Source organism: Bos indicus x Bos taurus, chromosome 21, assembly GCF_003369695.1.
Source record: "Bos indicus x Bos taurus breed Angus x Brahman F1 hybrid chromosome 21, Bos_hybrid_MaternalHap_v2.0, whole genome shotgun sequence".
NCBI lineage: Eukaryota > Metazoa > Chordata > Mammalia > Artiodactyla > Bovidae > Bos > Bos indicus x Bos taurus.
This window is the reverse complement of record NC_040096.1, coordinates 12,755,714-12,776,531: the sequence shown is the minus strand read 5'-3', so window position 1 is coordinate 12,776,531 and position 20,818 is coordinate 12,755,714. Positions and strand designations below refer to the sequence as shown.

Below are 20,818 nucleotides of genomic sequence, written 5' to 3'. Positions count from 1 at the left end.
TTGTTCTCAGTTCTACTAAAGACCATTTTCTCAAAAGGTGTTTGCCTTTGTGTGTGTGTGTTCGCTCAGTCGCTCAGTCACGTCTGACTCTTTGAGACCCCGTGGACTGTAGCCCACCAGGCTCCTCTCCGTGGAATTTTCCCGGCAAGAATACTGGAACAGGTTGCTATTTCTTCCTCCAGTAGATCTTCCCGAGCCAGGGATTGATCTTGCATCTCCCTCACTGCTGGCAGGTTCTTTACCACTGAGCCACTGGGTAGGCCTTTTTGGAAGTCTTATTTGTTTTCAGTCTTCAAATATAATTTGTGAAAGAAAGCAGACAGACTCTCTTGGAGAAAGATAACTGTTTTGATAGTCCCATTGAAAGGTAGGCTTCCTAGGTAACTCAGTGGTAAAGAATCTGCCTGCAATGCAGGAGACACAGATATACAGATTCGATCCCTGGTTGGGAATATCCCCTGGAGAAGGAAATGGGAACCCACTCCAGTAGTCTTGCCTGGAAAATCCCATGGACGGAGGAGCCTGGTGGGCTACAGTCCATGGGGTCACGAAGAGTTGGACACAACTGAGTGACTTAACTTTCACTTTTCACTTTCATGCATTGGAGAAGGAAATGGCAACCCCCTCCAGTGTTCTTGCCTGGAGAATCCCAGGGATGGGGGAGCATGGTGGGCTGCTGTCTATGGGGTCGCACAGAGATGGACATGACTGATGCCACTTAGCAGCAGCAGCCAGAGGAGGGAATTTCACTTTTTCATCCAGCCATTCATACAGTGTATGCTAGAATTGTTATGACCTTTATCAGGCAAGAAGGATTTATTTTTTTCTTCCCAAAGACTTATTTCCCCACAGCTCTTAGCGCGTGTTAGAGCAGTCTGTAACTTATCCCCAAGATTAGACCAGCTCACATGGTGTTTACAGAGGGGAGAACGCTGCACCTCTCAGTATCTCTTTTCTTTTTGATTGCTTGGTTAATTTCTCCCCGAATTCTCATATCCCTGATGTGACTTGAAGAGTGTGGTAGAGCAGCTGGTCCCTTGTAGCTCCGGCTGCTGCCAACTGTTCTGAGCCGTCAGCCGCAGGCCATGCCAGCTCTCAGAGAGGACACGGTGATTTGGGACTCCCCTCCTTTTTTTATTACAACTTTGTCAGTTATTCCTGGAGGACTTTATGTGATAAGAACATGGGGTACAATTTTTAAAGAGGTCTAAAAGTACAGGAAAGCAGGGCTCTTCTTTAGAATTTAGTATTCTTTTTTCTCTAATGGATTTTGGACATTTCTTCTCTTGTTTTAATAGGTAAATCCTTAGTAGCATATTGGATCCCTTGAAGGGTGAACACTCATGCTCATGTTCAGTTACTCAGTCGACTCTTTACGACTCCATGAATACAGACCCCCAGGCTCCTCTGTCCTGGAATTTTCCACAAAGAATACTGGAGTGGGTTGCTATTTCCTTCTGCAGGGGGTCTTCCCGAGCCAGGGATCAAACCTGCGTCTCCTGGGTCTCCTGCATTGCAGGCAGATTCTTTACCGTTGAGCCACCAGGGAAGCCTGGGTGAACACTACTTCGTATCTTTATTAAACTCTCTCTGTTTCATTTATTAACATTTCGTGTATTCTGTCTTTCTAGAATACCAACAAGTTAACCCAACTTTCTTTCCTCCTTCCCTTGTGATGTACAATCACTGTATGCTGTGCAGTTAGATCTAAGAAATTACCTCTGGCTAAATCAGAGTTTACAGGCAAGACTACTAGAGTGGGTTGCCATTCAGCTCACTTCAGATTCTCCAGGGGATCTTCCAGACCCAGGGATCGAACCTGTATCTCCTGTGTCTCCTGCATTACAGGCAGACTCTTTACTGCTTGAACCATTGAGGAAGCCCTTCAGAAATCAGATTTAGGGTTTTTCAACCTTAGCACCTCTGACATTGCTGGATGGATCATTCTTGGCTGAGACTTGCCTATGCATTGTAGGAAGTTTAACAGCATCCCTGATCTCTATCCACTAGATATCAGTTGTACCCATCCACCCATCACTATTGTGATAACCAAATATGTCTGTGCAGACATTCCCAAGTGTTCTGGGGCAGAATCACTACTGATGGACTGGAGAACCATTGATGTAAATTAATAGTTTCCAAACTGTAGCCTTCAAAATACAAGATAGAGTGATCTGTGAGAGAGTGATTCATTTGATTTCAATGAATGCAAGTCCCCAGTGCCCTTAAGTTTTTTCAGGTTGTTGATGAGCTGCCCTGCAATGTAAGTATTCATTTGTTTGATAAATATCTCCCATAAGTGTTCAGTGTGTGCCAAGAATTGTAGGTTGTAGTGTGCTAACAATGACCACAGTGAAGCTGTCTCCTCTTTTGGAACTTATCTTTGGATTATAAGAGGCAATATTCAAACCAGAACAACATCAACAAAAGCGCTAGATAGTAGGTTAGGGGCTACCCTGGTGGCTCAGACAGTAAGGAATCTGCCTGCAGTGCAGGAGACAGACCTAGGTGTGATCCCAGGGTCAGGCATATCCCCTGGAAATGGGCATGGCTACCCATTCCAGTATTCTTGGCTGGAAAATCCCATGGTCACAGGAGCCTGGTGGGCTACAATGCATGGGGTTGCAAAGAGTCAGACACCAATGTGCAACTAAAACTTTCATGTACTTAGCTGGTGAAAAGTGCTATGTAGAAAATTAAGCAGAAAATTAAGCAGGGGGAGGAGCCTTATAGAGGATGTGTGTGGGGAAGGGATGCAATTCTCTGTGATCTGGGTGGGGAGGGCATCAGTGGACAGGGAACATTGGAGAGAGAGCTTCAATAGGTGAGGAAGGGGATATGTGGGGAGATTTCAGGCAGGAAATCTTCAAGTTCAAAGGCTCCAGGCCAGGCGCTGGCTGTCAGATTCTAAAAATAGCAGAGTGGACAGTGTAGATAGAATGGAGTAGGGAACAGCAGATGTTGGATAGGAAAGGATGGGGGATAGGGTGGCGTGTGAGAAGACCTTGTGAGACCCCAAAGCTTGAGAGGTAGAAGGACGCTGGCTCTTCTTTAGTGGTAACAAAACTACTGGGAGGTGTCTAGCTGGGGAGTGCTTCATTTGGTTTACACTACATGTTTCTATACAAATGTAGCATGTGGAGAAAAATGCCCTGATCTGCATGGTGGCCCAAGCCACTTTCCCCTTAGGGACTTCAGGGGCCCAGAGACGTTGAGCTGAATAAGACATTTCAGCCACCATTGTTCAGTGGTGTTTCAGTTCAGATTTATTTCCAGTGCTTTGACCAATAGGTTGGGAAGCGATCATACCTTATACAGGATCTGTGTGGCTCTTCCTGATACACCTGCAACATACCTTCTCCAAATCAATTGATCCCCTACCTAAAGTGAAAGTATAAATGCAGTAGAAAGCAAGGCCATGACCCTCAGTATCTGTAATCAGCAAATTTTATTTCATTGCTCATTTTATTTTTTAATTTATAGTATTCATTTTGATAGTTTTCAGTGTTTATAATTATTTTAAATTATATTTAAATATTATATTCTGGTTTAGAGGGTGTGTTTTAAAATGTATTTATTTAGCTCTAGGTTTTTTCTTTATTTAATGTCTGTGAGCAAAGCTTACCTAGATAGCACTGTGCTTCGCACTTACCATATGGGACATTGCTAATTCTGTGACAGTCTAATGAGGCATGCTTTATTATTACACCCATTTACAAATGAGGAGACTGAGGCAAGGAAAGAGTCCTATAGCTGGAAAGTAGTAAGGCTAGGTATGAATTAAGAAATCTCATCTAGCAGCCATCCTAAGAGGAAGATTTGCTGCTATAATGAGTAGCTGTTAAGTAAATATTGTGCCAAAAGCAATAACCAATATCTGTTTTGTGCAACCACTAGGCTCAGCACAATGGAGGTAGAGGGCGGGTATTCAGGTGGGACACAGAGTTAAAGGCTTGGATATCGTGGGTAATGTCCATGAGGCAAACATTAAAGACCTGAAATGTTAGCTGCCATATAAAGGGAACAGGAAAATGCGTGGTGAAAGGGCTGAATTTAACTTTGGGATGACTTCAGGAAGCGGGGTGTCTGGGCTGGCCAAGAAGGAGTAGAGTGTTGATAGGGACAGCTGGATGAGGTAGAATGAAGGCCATTCCAAGCAGAGCCTGACCAGAGAAAGAGAGGGCCAAAGGAGAGGCTGCAGTCTGGAAGCAAAGAGCAGCCTTGGTGCTGCTGACTTAAAAAAAGAATTCACGATGTGAGTTGTTGTTCTTCAGTCGCTGAGTCATGTCCCACTCTTTGTGACCCCATGAACTGCAGCACGGCAGGCTTCTCTGTCCATCACTGTCTCCCTGAGTTTGCTCAAACTCATATCCATTGAGTCGGTGATGCCATCCAGCCATCTCTCTTGCCCTCTTCTCCTGCTGCCTTCAGTCTTTCCCAGCGTCAGGGTCTTTTCCAGTGACTCAGCTTTTCACATCAGGTGGCCAAAGTACTGGAGATTCTGCTTCAGCATCAGTCTTTCCAATGAACATGCAGCGTTGATCTCCTTTAGGATGGACTGGTTTGATTTCTTTGCAATCCAAGGGACTCTCAAGAGTCTTCTTCCAGCAGCACAGTTTTAAAGCGTCAGTTCTTCAGCACTCAGCCTTCTTTATGGTCCCACTCTCACATCCATACGTGATTGCTGGAAAAACCATAGCTTTGAATATTCGGACCTTTGTCAGCAAAGTGATGCTTATTAAAACAGTCTAGGTTTGACATAGCTGTTCTTCCAAGGAGCAAGCATCTTTTAATTTTGTGGCTGCGGTTGCTGTCCACATTGTTTGGAGCCCAAGAAAATGAAATCGGACACTGTTTCCTTATTTTTCCCACCTATTTGCCATGAAGTGATAGGACTGGATGCCATGATCTTAGTTTTTTGAATGTTGAGTTTTAAGCCAGCTTTTTCACTCTCCTCTTTCACTTTCATCAAGAGGCTCTTTAGTTCCTCTTCACTTTCTTCCATTAAAGTGATATCATCTGCATATCTGAGATTGTTGATATTTTTCCCAGCAGTCTTGATTCCAGCTTGTGATTCATCTAGCCCAGAATTTCACATGATGTACTCTGCATATAAGTTAAATAAGCAGGGTGACAATGTACTGCCTTGATGTACTCCTTTTTTTGTGAGAGTTGCAAGTTAAGCTTTATTTGGGAGCAAAATGAGGACCATAGCCTGGGAGACAGCATTTCAGACAGCCCTGAGAAACTGCTCCAAAGAGGGAGGGGGACAGTCAGTATATATATGATTTTGGTGAAGGGGGAGTTCATGCAATCAAATGCAATATTTTTGCAGAGGTTTCTGATAGTTTCGAGGAGCAGTCATCACTGTGACAGACTTTAGTGCTTTTCTACATAGGAGGAGCTGCAAGAATTAGGCTCATAAAATCAGCTCCTGGAAATTTCTGATTATCTGAAGACCTGTTCTGCCACTTTTTCCCTGAGTACAGAGTGCCTCCTTTCTGTTCTCCACCCTGAACTCCTTCCAGGGGTGTTGAAAACCACCAGCAGCTGCACATGATTTAATCCTTGTATTAGATTTCAGGCGCCATGGTGGTGGTGGTTTATTTGCTAAGTTGTAGTTGGGTCCGACTTTTTGAGACCCCATAGACTGTAGCCCACCAGGCTCCTCTGTCCATGGGATTTTCCAGGCAAGAGTACTGGAGTGGGTTGCCATTTCCTTCTCCAGGGGATCTTCCTGAGCCAGGGATCAAACCCAGGTCTCCTGCTTTGCAGGTGGATTCTTTCACAACTAAGCCACCCGGGAAGCCCTGGCAAGTGCCTGACAAGTGCTAATTTGTAGCTGACGGTGCCTAGCACGCAGTGTGGACAAGGAGGCAGGAAAATGCAGCTCATGAGTGGTGGAGGGAGCTTGGGGCTTATTCTTTGAGCAGGGATTACTTGAAGGCTATGGGCCTGGGATAGACATATCAGAAGTTTGCTAGAAAGTTGTGGCTCCAGGGTGAAGCAAGATATAGGGGAAGAATACTTCCTAGAGGAATTGGTTGCAACTCCAGAAATAAGCATCACAGAGAAAATCCTCCAATTCTGTGTTCTGTGTCTCTTAGGAGAAGGATTTATTTCCCTGCTCGTTTAATACAGAGAAAATCATAAAACTTGATTTGTTGGTGCTTCACTATCATCTCTATAGGATTTGGAACGGTACCTGGAAATACCTTTGTTGTTGTTCACGTGCTGAGTTGTGTCCAACTCTCTGTGACCCCGTGGACTGCAGCACGCCAGGCTTCCCTGTCCATCACCAACTCCCAGGGTTTGCTCAGACTCATGTCCATCGAGTCAGTGATGCCATCCAACAGTCTCATCCTCTGTCGTCCCCTTCTCCTCCTGCCTTCACTCTTTCCCTGTATCAGGATCTTTTCCAATGACTCAGTTCTTTGCATCAGGTGGCTAAAGTATTGGAGCTTTTGCTTCAGCATCACTCCTCCCAGTGAATATTCAGGGTTGATTTCCTTTAGGATTGACTGGTTTGATCTTCTTATTGTCCAAGGGACTTGGACTTCAAGAGTCTTCTCCAGTACCATACCTTATCTCATGTTTAAAAATAAAAATTGTATTTCTTAGAGTGCATAATTTTTGTGATTTCACATTTTCTTTAATCAGGTTATAAACTAAAACTTGCCTTACCTTTCAGAGAAAATACAGACTACATTTTAAAATGTCTAAGTGTTAAGTATTCAAAGTACTTCAACTTTTGCTCTCTCTCAAATTGGTAATGTGCTAAGTGTATCTCAGCCTATTAAATAAAGAGCCTGTTCTGAATTCAATATATCTTTTAATAAGGGTGAATATATTGGGTAACTCTTGGCTCCCTTAAAATTCATATTCTAAAATCAATATATTAATGGTGGTGAATTGTTCAAAGCACATACATGTGCTCAGGTACAAGTCAGAATTGAAACAATCCAGGACAGTGAGCCATCCTGCCGTAGATTTTGTTTCTGTTCATCTTTTTAAGAGATTAAAAAAAAAAAGGTTATATAGATATGTAAAGCTCATGATGAAAAGCAGTAGAAAATTATAATTGTATTAGATTATAATCTGACCTTTTTTTTTTTTCTTGGCTGCCATACAGCATAGGGAACTTCCCCAAACAGGGATGGAACCCCTGCCCCCTGGTGGAAGCTCTGAGTCTTAACCACTGGACCACCGGGCAAGCCCTTCTAGTTCTTCATTTTTAAAATGAAGATAATGATAGTTTCTACTGCTAGGATTGCTATTAAAACGAAACCTTTAATATAAGATCCAGCCAATGCAAAAGCATAAGAAAAATAAATGATGTTTTAATGAAGGAAATACATTATTTCCAAGTACTAGTTATCTTAGAATATCTATAAATATAGAGAAAATTAATAGACAATATATTGGAATTTACAAAGTCAGTAATGTGTAAAAAACATCAAAATTGAGAAAATGAAAACCAGTGGCCATACCCAGTAGAAAACATTTACAAACCTAAAAAAAGAAAATAAATAAAACCACCAAAGAGTGTAACAGCAAGAAACAAAAACTATTATAATGCTTAAAAACTATGTGAGGAAGTTCTAGAACTGTACTGAAGGACATGAAAACACTAAATAATCATTTAAATAGCTAATTAGTTGAGAACCATTTAATATATAAAAAGCTTGAAACATGAACTCATTGAGAGGATAAACTAAATGGTCACTGTATTAGTGGGGTGAATTGGTTGCTTATTCATCAGGGCAAAATACATCAGCAAGTTACACGAAACACAAGAGGAGTTAAAGGTCAAACACTTGAAAGAAACCCCATAAACAAAACTATTAAAATAGTGGAAAGTGCTCTACAAGCAAACTGAAAAACAGGAATGATAACAGAACTAGATTTAAGATGTCACAATGAAAGCAAAAATTTCCTTTGAAGATTAGAAGCCATAGGATAGGTTGGTTAAAAAAAAACTTGCAGCATAAAAACAAATAGATGACAGCAATAATATAAAGTTTCTTTTTAATCAGCAAGCAAAAGACAATTCAATCTAGCAAAAAGTTTAAATCAAAGAGGCAGAAATCTGAATAGCTAATAAGCCTATGAATGGCTCATGCTTTATTCAGCCACCGTCATGGTTGTTAAGACTGCAGAAGAGGAAGCCAGAGCACCTGGGTTGACACCCAGTCTTCTCCCCATAGAATAGAGTTTTGCCAAGAGAACGCACTGGTCATACAAACACCCTCTTCCAACAACACAAGAGAAGACCCTACACATGGACATCACCAGATGGTCAACACCGAAATCAGATTGATTATATTCTTTGCAGCCAAAGATCGAGAAGCTCTATACAGTCAACAAAAACAAGACCGGGAGCTGACTGTGGCTCAGATCATGAACTCCTTATTGCCAAATTCAGACTTAAATTGAAGAAAGTGGGGAAAACCACTAGACCATTCAGGTATGACCTAAATCAAATCCCTTATGATTATACAGTGGAAGTGAGAAATAGATTTAAGGGACTAGATCTGATAGACAGAGTGCCTGATGAACTATGGATGGAGGTTCGTGACATTGTACAGGAGACAGGGATCAAGACCATCCCCATGGAAAAGAAATGCAAAAAAGCAAAATGGCTGTCTGGGGAGGCCTTACAAATAGCTGTGAAAAGAAGAGAAAAGCAAAAAGCAAAGGAGCAATGGAAAGATATAAGCATCTGAATGCAGAGTTCCAAAGAATAGCAAGGAGAGATAAGAAAGCCTTCCTCAATGATCAATGCAAAGAAATAGAGGAAAACAACAAAATGGGAAAGACTAGAGATCTCTTCAAGAAAATTAGAGATACAAAGGGAACATTTCATGCAAAGATGGGCTTGATAAAGGACAGAAATAGTATGGACCTAACAGAAGCAGAAGATATTAAGAAAAGGTGGCAAGAATACACAGAAGAACTGTACAAAAAAGAGCTTCATGACCCAGATCATCACGATGGTGTGATCACTCACCTAGAGCCAGACATCCTGGAATGTGAAGTCAAGTGGGCCTTAGAAAGCATCACGAACAAAGCTAGTGGAGGTGATGGAATTCCAGTTGAGCTATTTCAAATCCTGAAAGATGATGCTGTGAAAGTGCTGCACTCAATATGCCAGCAAATTTGGAAAACTCAGCAGTGGCCACAGGACTGGAAAAGGTCAGTTTTCATTCCAATCCCAAAGAAAGGCAATGCCAAAGAATTCTTAATTGCACAATTGCAGTCATTGTGCTAGTAAAGTAATGCTCAAAATATTCTCCAAGCTAGACTTCAGCAATACATGAACCGCGAACTTCCAGGTGTTCAAGCTGGTTTTAGAAAAGGCAGAGGAACCAGAGATCAAATTGCCAACATCTGCTGGATCATGGAAAAAGCAAGAGAGTTCCAGAAAAACATCTATTTCTGCTTTCTTGACTATGCCAAAGCCTTTGACTGTGTGGATCACAATAAACTGGAAAATTCTGAAAGAGATGGGAATACCAGACCACCTGACCTGCCTCTTGAGAAACCTATATGTAGGTCAGGAAGCAACAGTTAGAACTGGACATGAAACAACATACTGGTTCCAAATAGGAAAAGGAGTACGTCAATGCTGTATATTGTCACCCTGCTTATTTAACTTCTATGCAGAGTACATCATGAGAAACGCTGGACTGGAAGAAGCACAAGCTGGAATCAAGATTGCTGGGAGAAATATCAATAACCTCAGATATGCAGATGACACCACCCTTATGGCAGAAAGTGAAGAGGAACTCAAAAGCCTCTTGATGGAAGTGAAAGAGGAGAGTGAAAAAGTTGGCTTAAAGCTCAACATTCAGAAAATGAACATCATGGCATCCGGTCCCATCACTTCATGGGAAATAGATGTGGACACAGTGGACACAGTGTCAGACTTTATTTTTCTGGGCTCCAAAATCACTGCAGATGGTGACTGCAGCCATGAAATTAAAAGACGCTTACTCCTTGGAAGGATAGTTATGACCAACCTAGATAGCATATTGAAAAGTAGAGATATTACTTTGCCAACAAAGGTCCATCTGGTCAAGGCTATGGTTTTTCCAGTGGTCATGTATGGATGTGAGAGTTGGACTGTGAAGAAGGCTGAGCGCCGAAGAATTGATGCTTTTGAACTGTGGTGTTGGAGAAGACTCGTGAGAGTCCCTTGGACTGCAAGGAAATCCAACTAGTCCATTCTAAAGGAGATCAGTCCTGGGTGTTCATTGGAAGGACTGATGCTGAAGCTGAAACTCTAATACTTTGGCCACCTCATGCGAAGGGTGACTCATTGGAAAAGACCCTGATGCTGGGAGGGAATGAGGGCAGGAGGAGAACGGGACGACAAAGGATGAGATAGCTGGATGGCATCACTGACTCAATGGCCGTGAGTCTGAGTGAACTCCGGGAGTTGGTGATGGACAGGGAGGCCTGGTGTGCTGCGATTCATGGGGTCACAAAGAGTTGGACACGACTGAGCAACTGAACTGAACTGAACTGAACTTCTCCCCAAACTGGCTGTGTGACTTTTGACACCTTACTTAACATCTCTGGCTCTCTCTCATCCTCCATGAAATGACGATAATTATCACAGTACTTGCAGTGGAGATCTGTGGTGAGGATTCACATAGTTCAGTAAATGTAAAAAGAGTACTCAGTAGCACACGGTAAGCACTTAAAGTGTAAACTGTCACCTCATCACCCTTGTTTTAGTAGCTTAAATTACTAAATTAGTTTAAGCCATCAGATTAACAAATATAGTCAAGGTTTTTCAAGAACAGTGATGATTAAGTGTAGCAGAAGGACTCTCTCCAGTGCAGTTGGTGGGAGCATGACCTGATACAAGCCTCTTAGAGGAGACTTTGGATTAAAATTTAATAGACATATCTTTATGCATTTATGTACTAGATATCTATTTTAGAGAGGTAACTGGGGCTTGGAGAAATACAGTAATTAGCCACAGTCACACAGATGCTAAATGCCAGATATGGGAATTGAATTGAAGTCTCTCTGGTTTCATGGTCCTACCATGGCCCATTGTTAATAAACATATGACAGAAAATGTTCAGTTTCATTAGTTATAAAAAAGCACATATTAAAACAACCTGAGGCCATTTTATTCCTATGAAATTGCTGTATATTAGATAAAAATGCCTGTGGTTGGCAAAGTTGCAAGGAAGTGGACAGGCTTACTCACTGGAGCCAGGAGAGTAGAAGTTAACAGTATTTTAGGAGAGGAGGTTGGCAGTACTTGCTGAAACTGTAAAAATAGGTGTACCCTGTTACTCAATAATTCCACCTAAATTTTTTTGGGGGAGAATGCATCATGGAAATATAAGTATATCTATGTATAAAACTATCTATGTGTCTGTAGCTGTTAAAAATTGGAAACAATCTTAGTTACAACTTTAGATTTGTTTTTTTCAGTTGCTCAGTCTCATTGGACTCTTTATGACCCCGTGGACTGCAGCACGCCAGGCTTCCCAGTCCTTCACTGTCTGCGGGGTTTGACCAAACTCATGCCCATTGAGTCGATGATGCCATCCAACCACTTCATCTGCCTCCCCCTTCTTCTGCCCTCAATCTTTCCCAACATCAGGGAAGACTTTTCCAATGGAAAGAAGCTGGAAGATTGGTGAAGTTAATTACAGAATATTCTTTTCCAATGGCAGATTGGTTAAGTTAATTATGGAATATTCATAAGATAAAGAACCACTCTGAATTATGGAGAAGAATAAATTTTTACAATGGAGAATATTTCCCGTACTTTTTGTCAAGTTTAAAACACAAGTGGTTAAAAAGCATATACATTAAAATAAAGCTAAAAAATAATGTTATTTCATAAGCAGCTCCTATGTACTTGTTACTGTTCTTACTGCTTTTTGCTGATTATTTCACAACAGCTGCTGAGATATGTATCTTTTTTATTCACTCTTTACAGATTAGGAAACTGGAGAGAAGTTATGTAACTTATCCAAAGTTTAATAGCCACTCTGAGCCAGAGCCAGAATTTAAACTCACTTCATCTGCCTCTAGAGCCCCAATCTTTATCCAGTACACTGTGATCTTATTTTCCTAAGATGTTGTTTAGTTGCTAAGTCGTGTCTAACTCTTTGCAAGCCCATAGACTGCAGCGTACCAGGCTTCCCTGTCCTTCACTATCTCGAGTTGGCTTAAGCTCATGTCCACTGAGTTGGTGGGCTTTCTTGGTGGCTCAGGCCGTAAAGAATCTGCCTGCATTTCAGCAGACCTAGGTTTGGTCCCTGGGTTGGAAAGATTCCCTGGAGAAGGGAATGGCTACCAACTCTAGTATTCTTGCCTGGAGAATTCCACTGATAGAGAAGCCTGGTGAGCTGTGGTCCATGGGGTTGCAGAGAGTCAGACTGTCACTTTCTTAAGTTAAATACATATTTAAAAGTACATTACAAATTAGAGCTGTGTGTTTGTCAAAATATGTAAAAGATAAAAAATACATTTTTTTCTTTTTTAAGCTATTTTTGTAAACTGTACAGCATTTATACAATTGGTGTAAAATAGTTTGTAAAGACAGCTTACGTTTTAAGGAGAGAGTTGACAGACTTGCTGGGTACAGCAAGGTTTTCTGATTTTTTCAAAGTTCAGTGTAGGGTTTTGGATTCAGAAATGGCTGGACGCTTGCTCCTTGGAAGAAAAGCTGTAACAAACCTAGACAGCATATTATAAAGCAGAGATGTTACTTTGTCAACAAAGGTCCATGTAGTCAAAGCTATGGTTTTTCCAGTAGTCATGTTTGGATGTGAGTGTTGGACCATAAAGAAAGCTGAGTGCCGAAGAATTGATGCTTTTAAACTGTGGTGTTGGAGAAGACTCTTGAGTCCCTTAGACAGCAAGGAGATCAAACCAGTCCATCCTAAAAGAAATCAGTCCTGAATATTCACTCGAAGGACTGATGGTGAAGTGAAGCTCCAATACTTTAGCCACCTGATGCAAAGAGATGACTCATTGGAAAAGACCCTGATGCTGGGAAAGATTGAAGGCAGGAGGCAAAGGGGACGACAGAGGATGAGATGGTTGGGTGGCATCGACTCTACGGACATGAGTTTGAGCAGGGAAGGGGAGATATTGAAGGACAGGGAAGCCTGTCATGCTGCGGTTCATGGGGTCACAAAGAGTCGGACACGACTGAGCAACTGAACGACAACAAACGGGTGGGTTGGATTGCCTTGCTCGAAGACAGAGGTGGTATATGAGGAGGGCTGGGTTGATGAATTCGGTGCTGCCTTTGCTGTTAGCGGTGGCCTTGATCAGGGCAAATCGCGACCTCGTGGGTTTTGCAGTCTCATGGTGTTTGTGACTCCTACCATGGGAAACAGGCCTGATTCCAAGCGGGGACGGAAATAGAATCACGACCAAGTAAAGGATAGTCACTTTCTTCTTTCCCAGCCATGTGTCTGTCCATATCACATTTTATTGGAGTCACTTTGCATGTGCATCAGTGGGAACCAGCTGCTATACTGTGATGTCATGTGAGAATGTTTTCCCTTTTGCGTGCAGTGAAAAGCTTCTGATAGAATAAGGCTTGTTTACACCCAAATGTTCTCCTTTTATTCACAAGAAGGTTACAGTGAGGAGGGGTGAGGATCAATATGACTCTTGAGTTTGGATTTAGATCTTAAGTGTGTATCTTTCCTCCTTAAGCCAACGGATGGTTTTATTCATATTGATTTTGATTAACTTTGCCGTTGAATCAGTTGATATCTAGTTACATCAAAGAACTTTAAAGCATAATAATGAGAATTCTTTAAAAAGAGTTTCAGCTAAGAAAAATGCTTTTTTCTGTGTCCCACATACTTTTTTATATGCCAGTTTAAAACAGTTCCATTTTCTAATATAACGGATAGTATCTTTTTGACACAAAACTTAGTTTTAACATCCAACTTTTAAAAAGTTCCTTATATTTACTGTGCTTAAAGCTTGTGTAAGCAGATTTAAAATTCTTTTATACAGAGAAAAATTGCATAGTTTAAAGGTAATTTCAGGTCAGATTAAAATCTGTTACTTGTCCTCTGGCTCTGAAATCCTGAATTGTTACTCAGACACAGACTTCCTGTGCTCTTTCATTCACTGATTTAACCAGGAATTCGTGGTTAGCATGTTCTTGATCAGGCTTCCCAGGTGGCACTTGTGGTAAAGAATCCACCTGCCAATGCAGGAGACATAAAAGATGCAGATTCAACCCTAGGCTGGAAAGATCCCCTGGAGCAGGGCATGGGAACCCACTCCAGTATTTTTGTCTGGAAAATTGCATGGACAGAGGAGTGTGAGGCTACAGTCCATACCATTGCAAAAGAGTCAGACATGACTGAAGCGACTTAGCACTCATGCACACACTCATGTTCTTGATAAAAGCCTGCTGATATATCATTTTGTTTCTGAAAATAAGGTAAAACAACATGGAAATGCCCATTTCCCTGATGGTGGAAGTTTTATTCCTAATTAGGTTACATCTGTATTACCATCCTACAGTGCTGCCTTCCCCAAATGATTGCTTGATATCTGTGCTTCTTACCTATGAAAAGGTGAGATTGCAAAGGTGTGTGACAAGTCCCTATGAAGAGTTCTCTTGTTACACTAAAGTTAGAGACATTATCCATTATTCACTCTTCTGTTTGAGTGAAATGAAATCCCCTCCAAAATGAATCCAGGAAGACTGTCCTGTTGAACTGAGAGACTTCCTTTTGTCATAAATTGAAAATGGTATCATTCCTTTTTGCCTTGGGTGACAGAGGTCTTGGGTCTTAATTGAAGTGCCTTTCTCATACTGAAAGATAAAATTATATATGGATTCTCTGCTCTAAGTTTTCTTTTGGCTGTGTTTTGTCTGTTTTCATAGAGGTTTTAACATTAGAAACTGCTACAAATAATTTTCACAGTTAAGTATAAACAATAAATATAGTCCTCAGCTGGAAAAATATGTTTATCTTTTATTTTTTTATTATATAAATACTGTGATATAGGAGTTTGGCAAGTTGAGATGTTGTGGAAATTTTTATCCTATGTGTTGAAAGTTCAATTATGTATAAACCTTGGGAAATGGAAATATTTTAAAAGTTTCTTTGGTTACTATTTCAGTGTTAGTTATAACACTAAATGTTCAGTGCATTGATCTGTGCTTAACTCAAGCATATCCCAGACACAAAATAGTCTTATTTCCTCTCTATCTCTCACTATTTATCTTTTCCTCAGAGATATTATAGAGGACAGACTGAAAACAGCAGAATCAACCAAATGTTCATAAATAAGAGGATTTGCAAATTGTGGTTTATTCAGATTGTGAAACTTACATAGCAGTTTAAATAAATGAGAAATATACTAATACAGTCATTATCAAATCATATTGATAAAAAATGAAACTGCAAAATATATTCAGTTTAGCACAAAAAATTTAAAATACGTTTTTCTCAAGAATATAAAAATGAATATAGATTCTCAAAAAATTTTAGAAATTCCTGTCTAATTTCCTTCTCCAGGAAGGAATTGTAGTATTTATGGACATCCAGAAGGACTTTTTTTCTGTCATGTTTCAATCTTTTTACACATTTTTAAACTTGGAATTTCTATATTTAAAAAGTAATATATTAAAGTGCCAAACATGAGTAGCCTTAATTATATCTCTAGCTTTAAAAACAGCATTAATGTCCTAGGTGGATTCTGTGCTTTGCTGACACAATTCTAGGACATTGAGAAAGAGGAAACGATCATTTACCCAAAATAATAATTAAAAAAAACTTCTTTTACTATGAAATGTTTCTTTTTATACAGATATCTCTTGTTCTTCTGTTGCCCTTCCCGAAGCGTTAAGAAATCATGGAAATTTTAAGATAACGGTACAATGACTGTGGGTTGAAGCAAAGCTAAATTGGACCAAAGTCAGCTTGGCAAATTGTCATGCTGTCTTTGTATTTATTTCTTTCAACTTTAACACCCACAATTTATTAAGTGAGACAGAGGATACAAGAGGAAGCTCGGAATCCTGTTTGGATACCGTTTAGGAAGGAAGTCAGGTCTTGATGGGGCAGCCCCTTCCTCTTCGCCACTGGCCAGGAAAACCATCTTTCTGTTAAAACCTATTCAATCTGAGAGAGGTGGGGTGACTTCGGGAAGGAAGGTGACCTCTCCCTTGTAAAGTGGAAAGGCTCTGTCCTCCACCCGCCCCACACCGTGACTTATTCAACTCACTTCCACCACTGTTTATAAGAACACTTGTGTTGAATGCTTGTAGTACAGCAGTAGTCATTTAAAATACAGCTCAAACGTCATGCCCTCAAATTTCCTATGTTATTCCGAATCTTTGATCATTACAATCCCAAATGGAGCTTTTGGTCAGCTCAAGTTTGCCTCTGCCCTGTTTGAGTTAGCAGAGATGTTTCGAACAAGCCAGAAGTTTAATAATACATATGCTGCTCCTGTATACAATATAAGCATTGCTGCTTGCTATCAAATCTGAAAAGAAAATGCCTTAATGAGAGCCAGGTCATTTCCAAAATGATACAGCAATGTTTTTCTAAGATGCCTTAATTTCTGGGGTAGTATCCAACAAGTAGTTTGATATATGGAACTGATGTACGTGCTGGCTGAGGGAGGCCATCGGTGGGACTTGTTTAAACTTTGAGGGCTTATCAGCATGTTGTTCTTTTAAAATGTATTGAGTTTTGACCTCAACTTTAGCTATACTGGTTTATTTAATTTGCTTTGTAACATGGCTGTGAAAAACTGGTCGTTCTTTAAAAACTGGCTCCTTAATTCATTTCTTTAAAGTATTTTGTAAGATTTGTATAAAATAATGTCTTTAAATTATATTTTATATTTTATAAATATTTTTATGAAACTATTTTAGAAGATAAAGGACAGAAATTGTAAGGACCTAATAGAAGTAGAAGAAATCAAAAAGAAGTGGCAAGAATACACAGAAGAACTACACACAAAAAAGTTCTTAATGACCCAGATAACTATGACGGTGTGATCACTCACCTAGAGCGAGACATCCTGGAGTGCAAAGTCAAGTGGGCCTTGGGAAGCATTACTATGAACAAAGCTGGTGGAAGTGATGGAATTCCAGCTGAGCTATTTAAAATCATAAAAGATGATGATGTTAAAGTGCTGCACTCAATATGTCAGCAAATTTGGGAAAATCAGCAGTGGCCACAGGACTGGAAAAAAAGTCAGTTTTCATTCCAGTGAAATGGAAGGAAATCTGACAAACCTAGACAGTGTATTATAAAGCAAAGACATCACTTTGCCAACAAAGGTCCATCTAGTCAAACCTATGGTCTTTTCCAGAAGTCATGTATGGATTAAGAGTTGGACCATAAAGAAGTCTGAGTGCTGAAGAGTTGATGCCTTTGGGTTGTGGTGTTGGAGAAGACTCTTGAGAGTCCCTTGGACAGCAAGGAGATCCAACCAGTCCATCCTAAGGGAGATCAGTTCTGAATATTCACTGGAAGGACTGATGCTGAAGCTCCACTACTTTGGCCACCTGATCGAAGAGCCGACTCACTGAAAATGACCCTGATGCTGGAAAAGATCGAAGGCAAAAGGAGAAGGGGAAACAGATGAGTGGATGAGACAGCATCACCAGCTCAATGGACATGAGTTTGAGCAAGCCCTGGGAGATAGTGAAGGACAGGGAAGCCTGGCGTGCTGCAGTCTATGGGGTTGCAAAGAGTCAGTCAGACGCTGCTTTGCGACTGAACAGCAACAATTTTATAAGCTATAGTTGATATTTTTATAAAATCAAATATTGTATTATAATTAAGACATTTTATCCTACAACGCTGTTTTGGGAATAACTGTAAGTTTACAGAAATGTTGCGAAGATGATACAGAGTTCCCATACACCTTCACCGAGTTTCTTCTTATGTTGACATCTTACATTGCCATGATGCATTTATCAAAACTAAAAAAAAAAAAACAAACCTGACATTATCCATTACTATTATTAACTACACTCTGCTCTTTATTTGGATTTCACCAGTTTTTCCACAAATGTCCTTTTTCTGTTCCAGGATCCAGCCCAGGGTACCACATTGTGTCATCTAATCTCCTTAGTCTTCTGACTTGCAACAGTTTCCAAGTTTTCCTTTTTCCCATGACCTTGGCAGTCTCAAGTAGTACTTGCCAGAAATTTTGTAGAATATTCATCACTTCTTAACAAAAATGTTTAACCTCTGGGATTTTTGAACGAAAGCCCTGGTAGACTTAGTAATAGTTTGTACCACCAATTTTCCACTCATATATTAGTTTCAGCCTGGTGATTATTTCTTTTTAAATTTTTCTTTTATTTTTTTATTCATTTATTTTTTATTGGAGAAGCCTGGTGATTGTTACTTTATCTTCTTATCAGTTATAGAAGCACTTTAGGATTAAAAATTGATTTATGATTAATATTTATATGGTTTAATTTTGTTTAATATTGGCTTCAACTGTGTATGCATTTTACATTCTCAGTGTTGTCAGCTTGTTCAGTTTAAACCTCACAGGAAGTTTGTGTTTTATCTATTGTTTATCAGATTCGAGATGGACAAACAAACTGTTACGTGCTGAAGAATAAAGATTTAGAACAAGCTTTTAAAGGAGTTATTTACTTGGAGATGGACCTCATATATAATCCGGTAAGTCTAACTAGACTACCTCCCAACTTCTTTGTACCAAAAGTAAAAGGTGGCCAACCTGAAGAGAGTCATATCACTATAAAATGTTTCAGAATTTTTACAGCTACAGAGAAAATAGTGTTTTGAAACTTAGCCAAAAAAAAATCAGTGCTGGACAGTCTCATATTAATCCTTTTGGCCCAACAGAATTGATGGTGTGTAATTCTCAATAGATCAATGTTAAAAAAAAAAAAAAACAAGAAATAAGAGGAAAATTAGGTTCTTGGCTTTATTACCTTTAACCTTCTTCCATTGACGATTGAACAGAGATGTTTTCAAGCCTCTATGTTATTTAACTATTATAGTAGATGCTCTACAATCATACATTATCAGGACAAATAGTTAATGGAAAGCATCAGTAAAAGGAGGATTTTTTAAAATGCATCTTGCACTTATAGCATAAGATAAAATACATGAATATATATTCCCTACCAGTCTTTAGGTGCAGGCCTGAAACCTTTTTCCCAATAGCATAGACTTAATATTTTTAGTTCTACAGTGTATTCCTTGCATACATACACCTATAACATCTTTAAATACTAATTTCAGTTTCTTGAAAGTAGAAATATTCTTTAAAGACACAGAACAGTCTGAATGTGGAATCCCTCTAGGTTATTTTTCCATAAAATCATCACCTCAGTAGCAGTATCTTTGTAGTAACTGACCTTTCTCAACACTTTCCAGAACAACATTGATTTCAAGTCTTTTGATCTGTATTAGTGCTTCCCTGGTGGCTCAGCAGTAAAGAATCTGCCTGCAACGCAGGAGACCTGGGTTCAATCCCTGGGTTGGAAAGATCCCCTGGAGAAGGAAATGGCAACCCACTCCAGTATTCTTGCCTGGAGAATTCCGTGGACAGAGGAGCCTGGTCGGCTACAGTCCATGTTGTCTCAAAAGAGTCGGACACAACTGAGCAACTAATACTTGTATAATATATCAATAATCTCTATGATAATTAAAATACAGAATTACAGTATTGTACAAAATTGGCATAAATAGGTTTACAAATTAGTGCATTTGGTTGTGATGGGTATACAGTTCAACTGTTGGGAGCAAAAATTCCTAGGTGTGCGAGAATGTGGCTTACTTAGCTGTGAGCATTCATTTGTCATGGTATCAGCAGCAGGTTCTAGAACGGGAAGGGACAGCACAGGTTAGTTAGTGGGGTCCATGAATATAGGATAGGGGTACCTTCACAGTAATTAGAAGAATGGCTGCCATTTATTACCCACCTACAATGTCCCAGGCTCTGATACTCTTTCATTTCATTCCCAGAAGAAGCCTGGTCCATAGCGATCATGAATGTCATCTTATGATAAGCAAATAGAATTAAAGAGGAGAACTGATTGCTAATAAATGAGTGAGTTAGGATCCAGATGCAGGTCTTCCCGACTCTTCTCCCTGATGCTACACTACTGATTCTTTGCCTTGTTTAAGAGATTATTCATAAAATCAGTAGCAGGGAAGTTTTATTCCTGGAAATGTTAGCACTCTGGGCACAGGCTCCAGTATGCGGGTCTGCTGTTACTTCCTCTTCTTCCCCATTGAACATTTCCCTTCAAGGAGAACCTCTGGTGCATGTTAGATCACTCTGCATCTCCTGTTTTCTTCTGGCAAGGACTTGTATATAGAATATGCATACATGTGAAACTGGAGTTTTAGGTGGGAAACAGCCTTAAATCCAAAACTGTTAGTTCAATAATGTTCTAATTGTTCATCTGATATAGAAGAAAAGGACTTGAATTTTACTTTTGAGGTTTTTCCCTTAGTATAGTCATTTGGACAAACCACAAAATCTCTCTGACCCTCAGTTTATTCCCTAAAAACAGGACTAAGATGACTCACGTACTTATTTTTCTGGATCATTGAGAGGAAATGAGATTCTCTATGGGAAAAAAATGTTTTTATAAGCCGGAAACTGATTTCCACATTGCAAGGTGTTACTGACAAAGGGATAGTACAAAACCATGATTTGAAGGGAAGTTTGACTTTTTAGAAGCTTTAGTTGGAGGACTTGGTGAGTCAGTCTCTGCAGTGGCTTAAAAAAATCTCTTCAGTTTGTAGCGTGGGAAGAGCCCCCACAAGTCTCCAGTCTGACC

At 40.0% G+C, this 20,818-nt stretch overlaps 1 protein-coding gene across 4 annotated transcripts in view; it reads left to right on the top strand.

Moving 5' to 3' along the window:
- Positions 1–20,818, top strand: part of MCTP2 (multiple C2 and transmembrane domain containing 2) — a 259,714-nt gene that overhangs the window by 150,528 nt on the left and 88,368 nt on the right. For all 4 annotated transcript variants that reach the window (XM_027521361.1, XM_027521360.1, XM_027521359.1 and 1 more), the window contains one exon: positions 18,579–18,680. In XM_027521361.1, the coding sequence (XP_027377162.1) occupies positions 18,579–18,680 (102 nt within the window). The remainder of the gene's footprint in view (positions 1–18,578; positions 18,681–20,818) is intronic.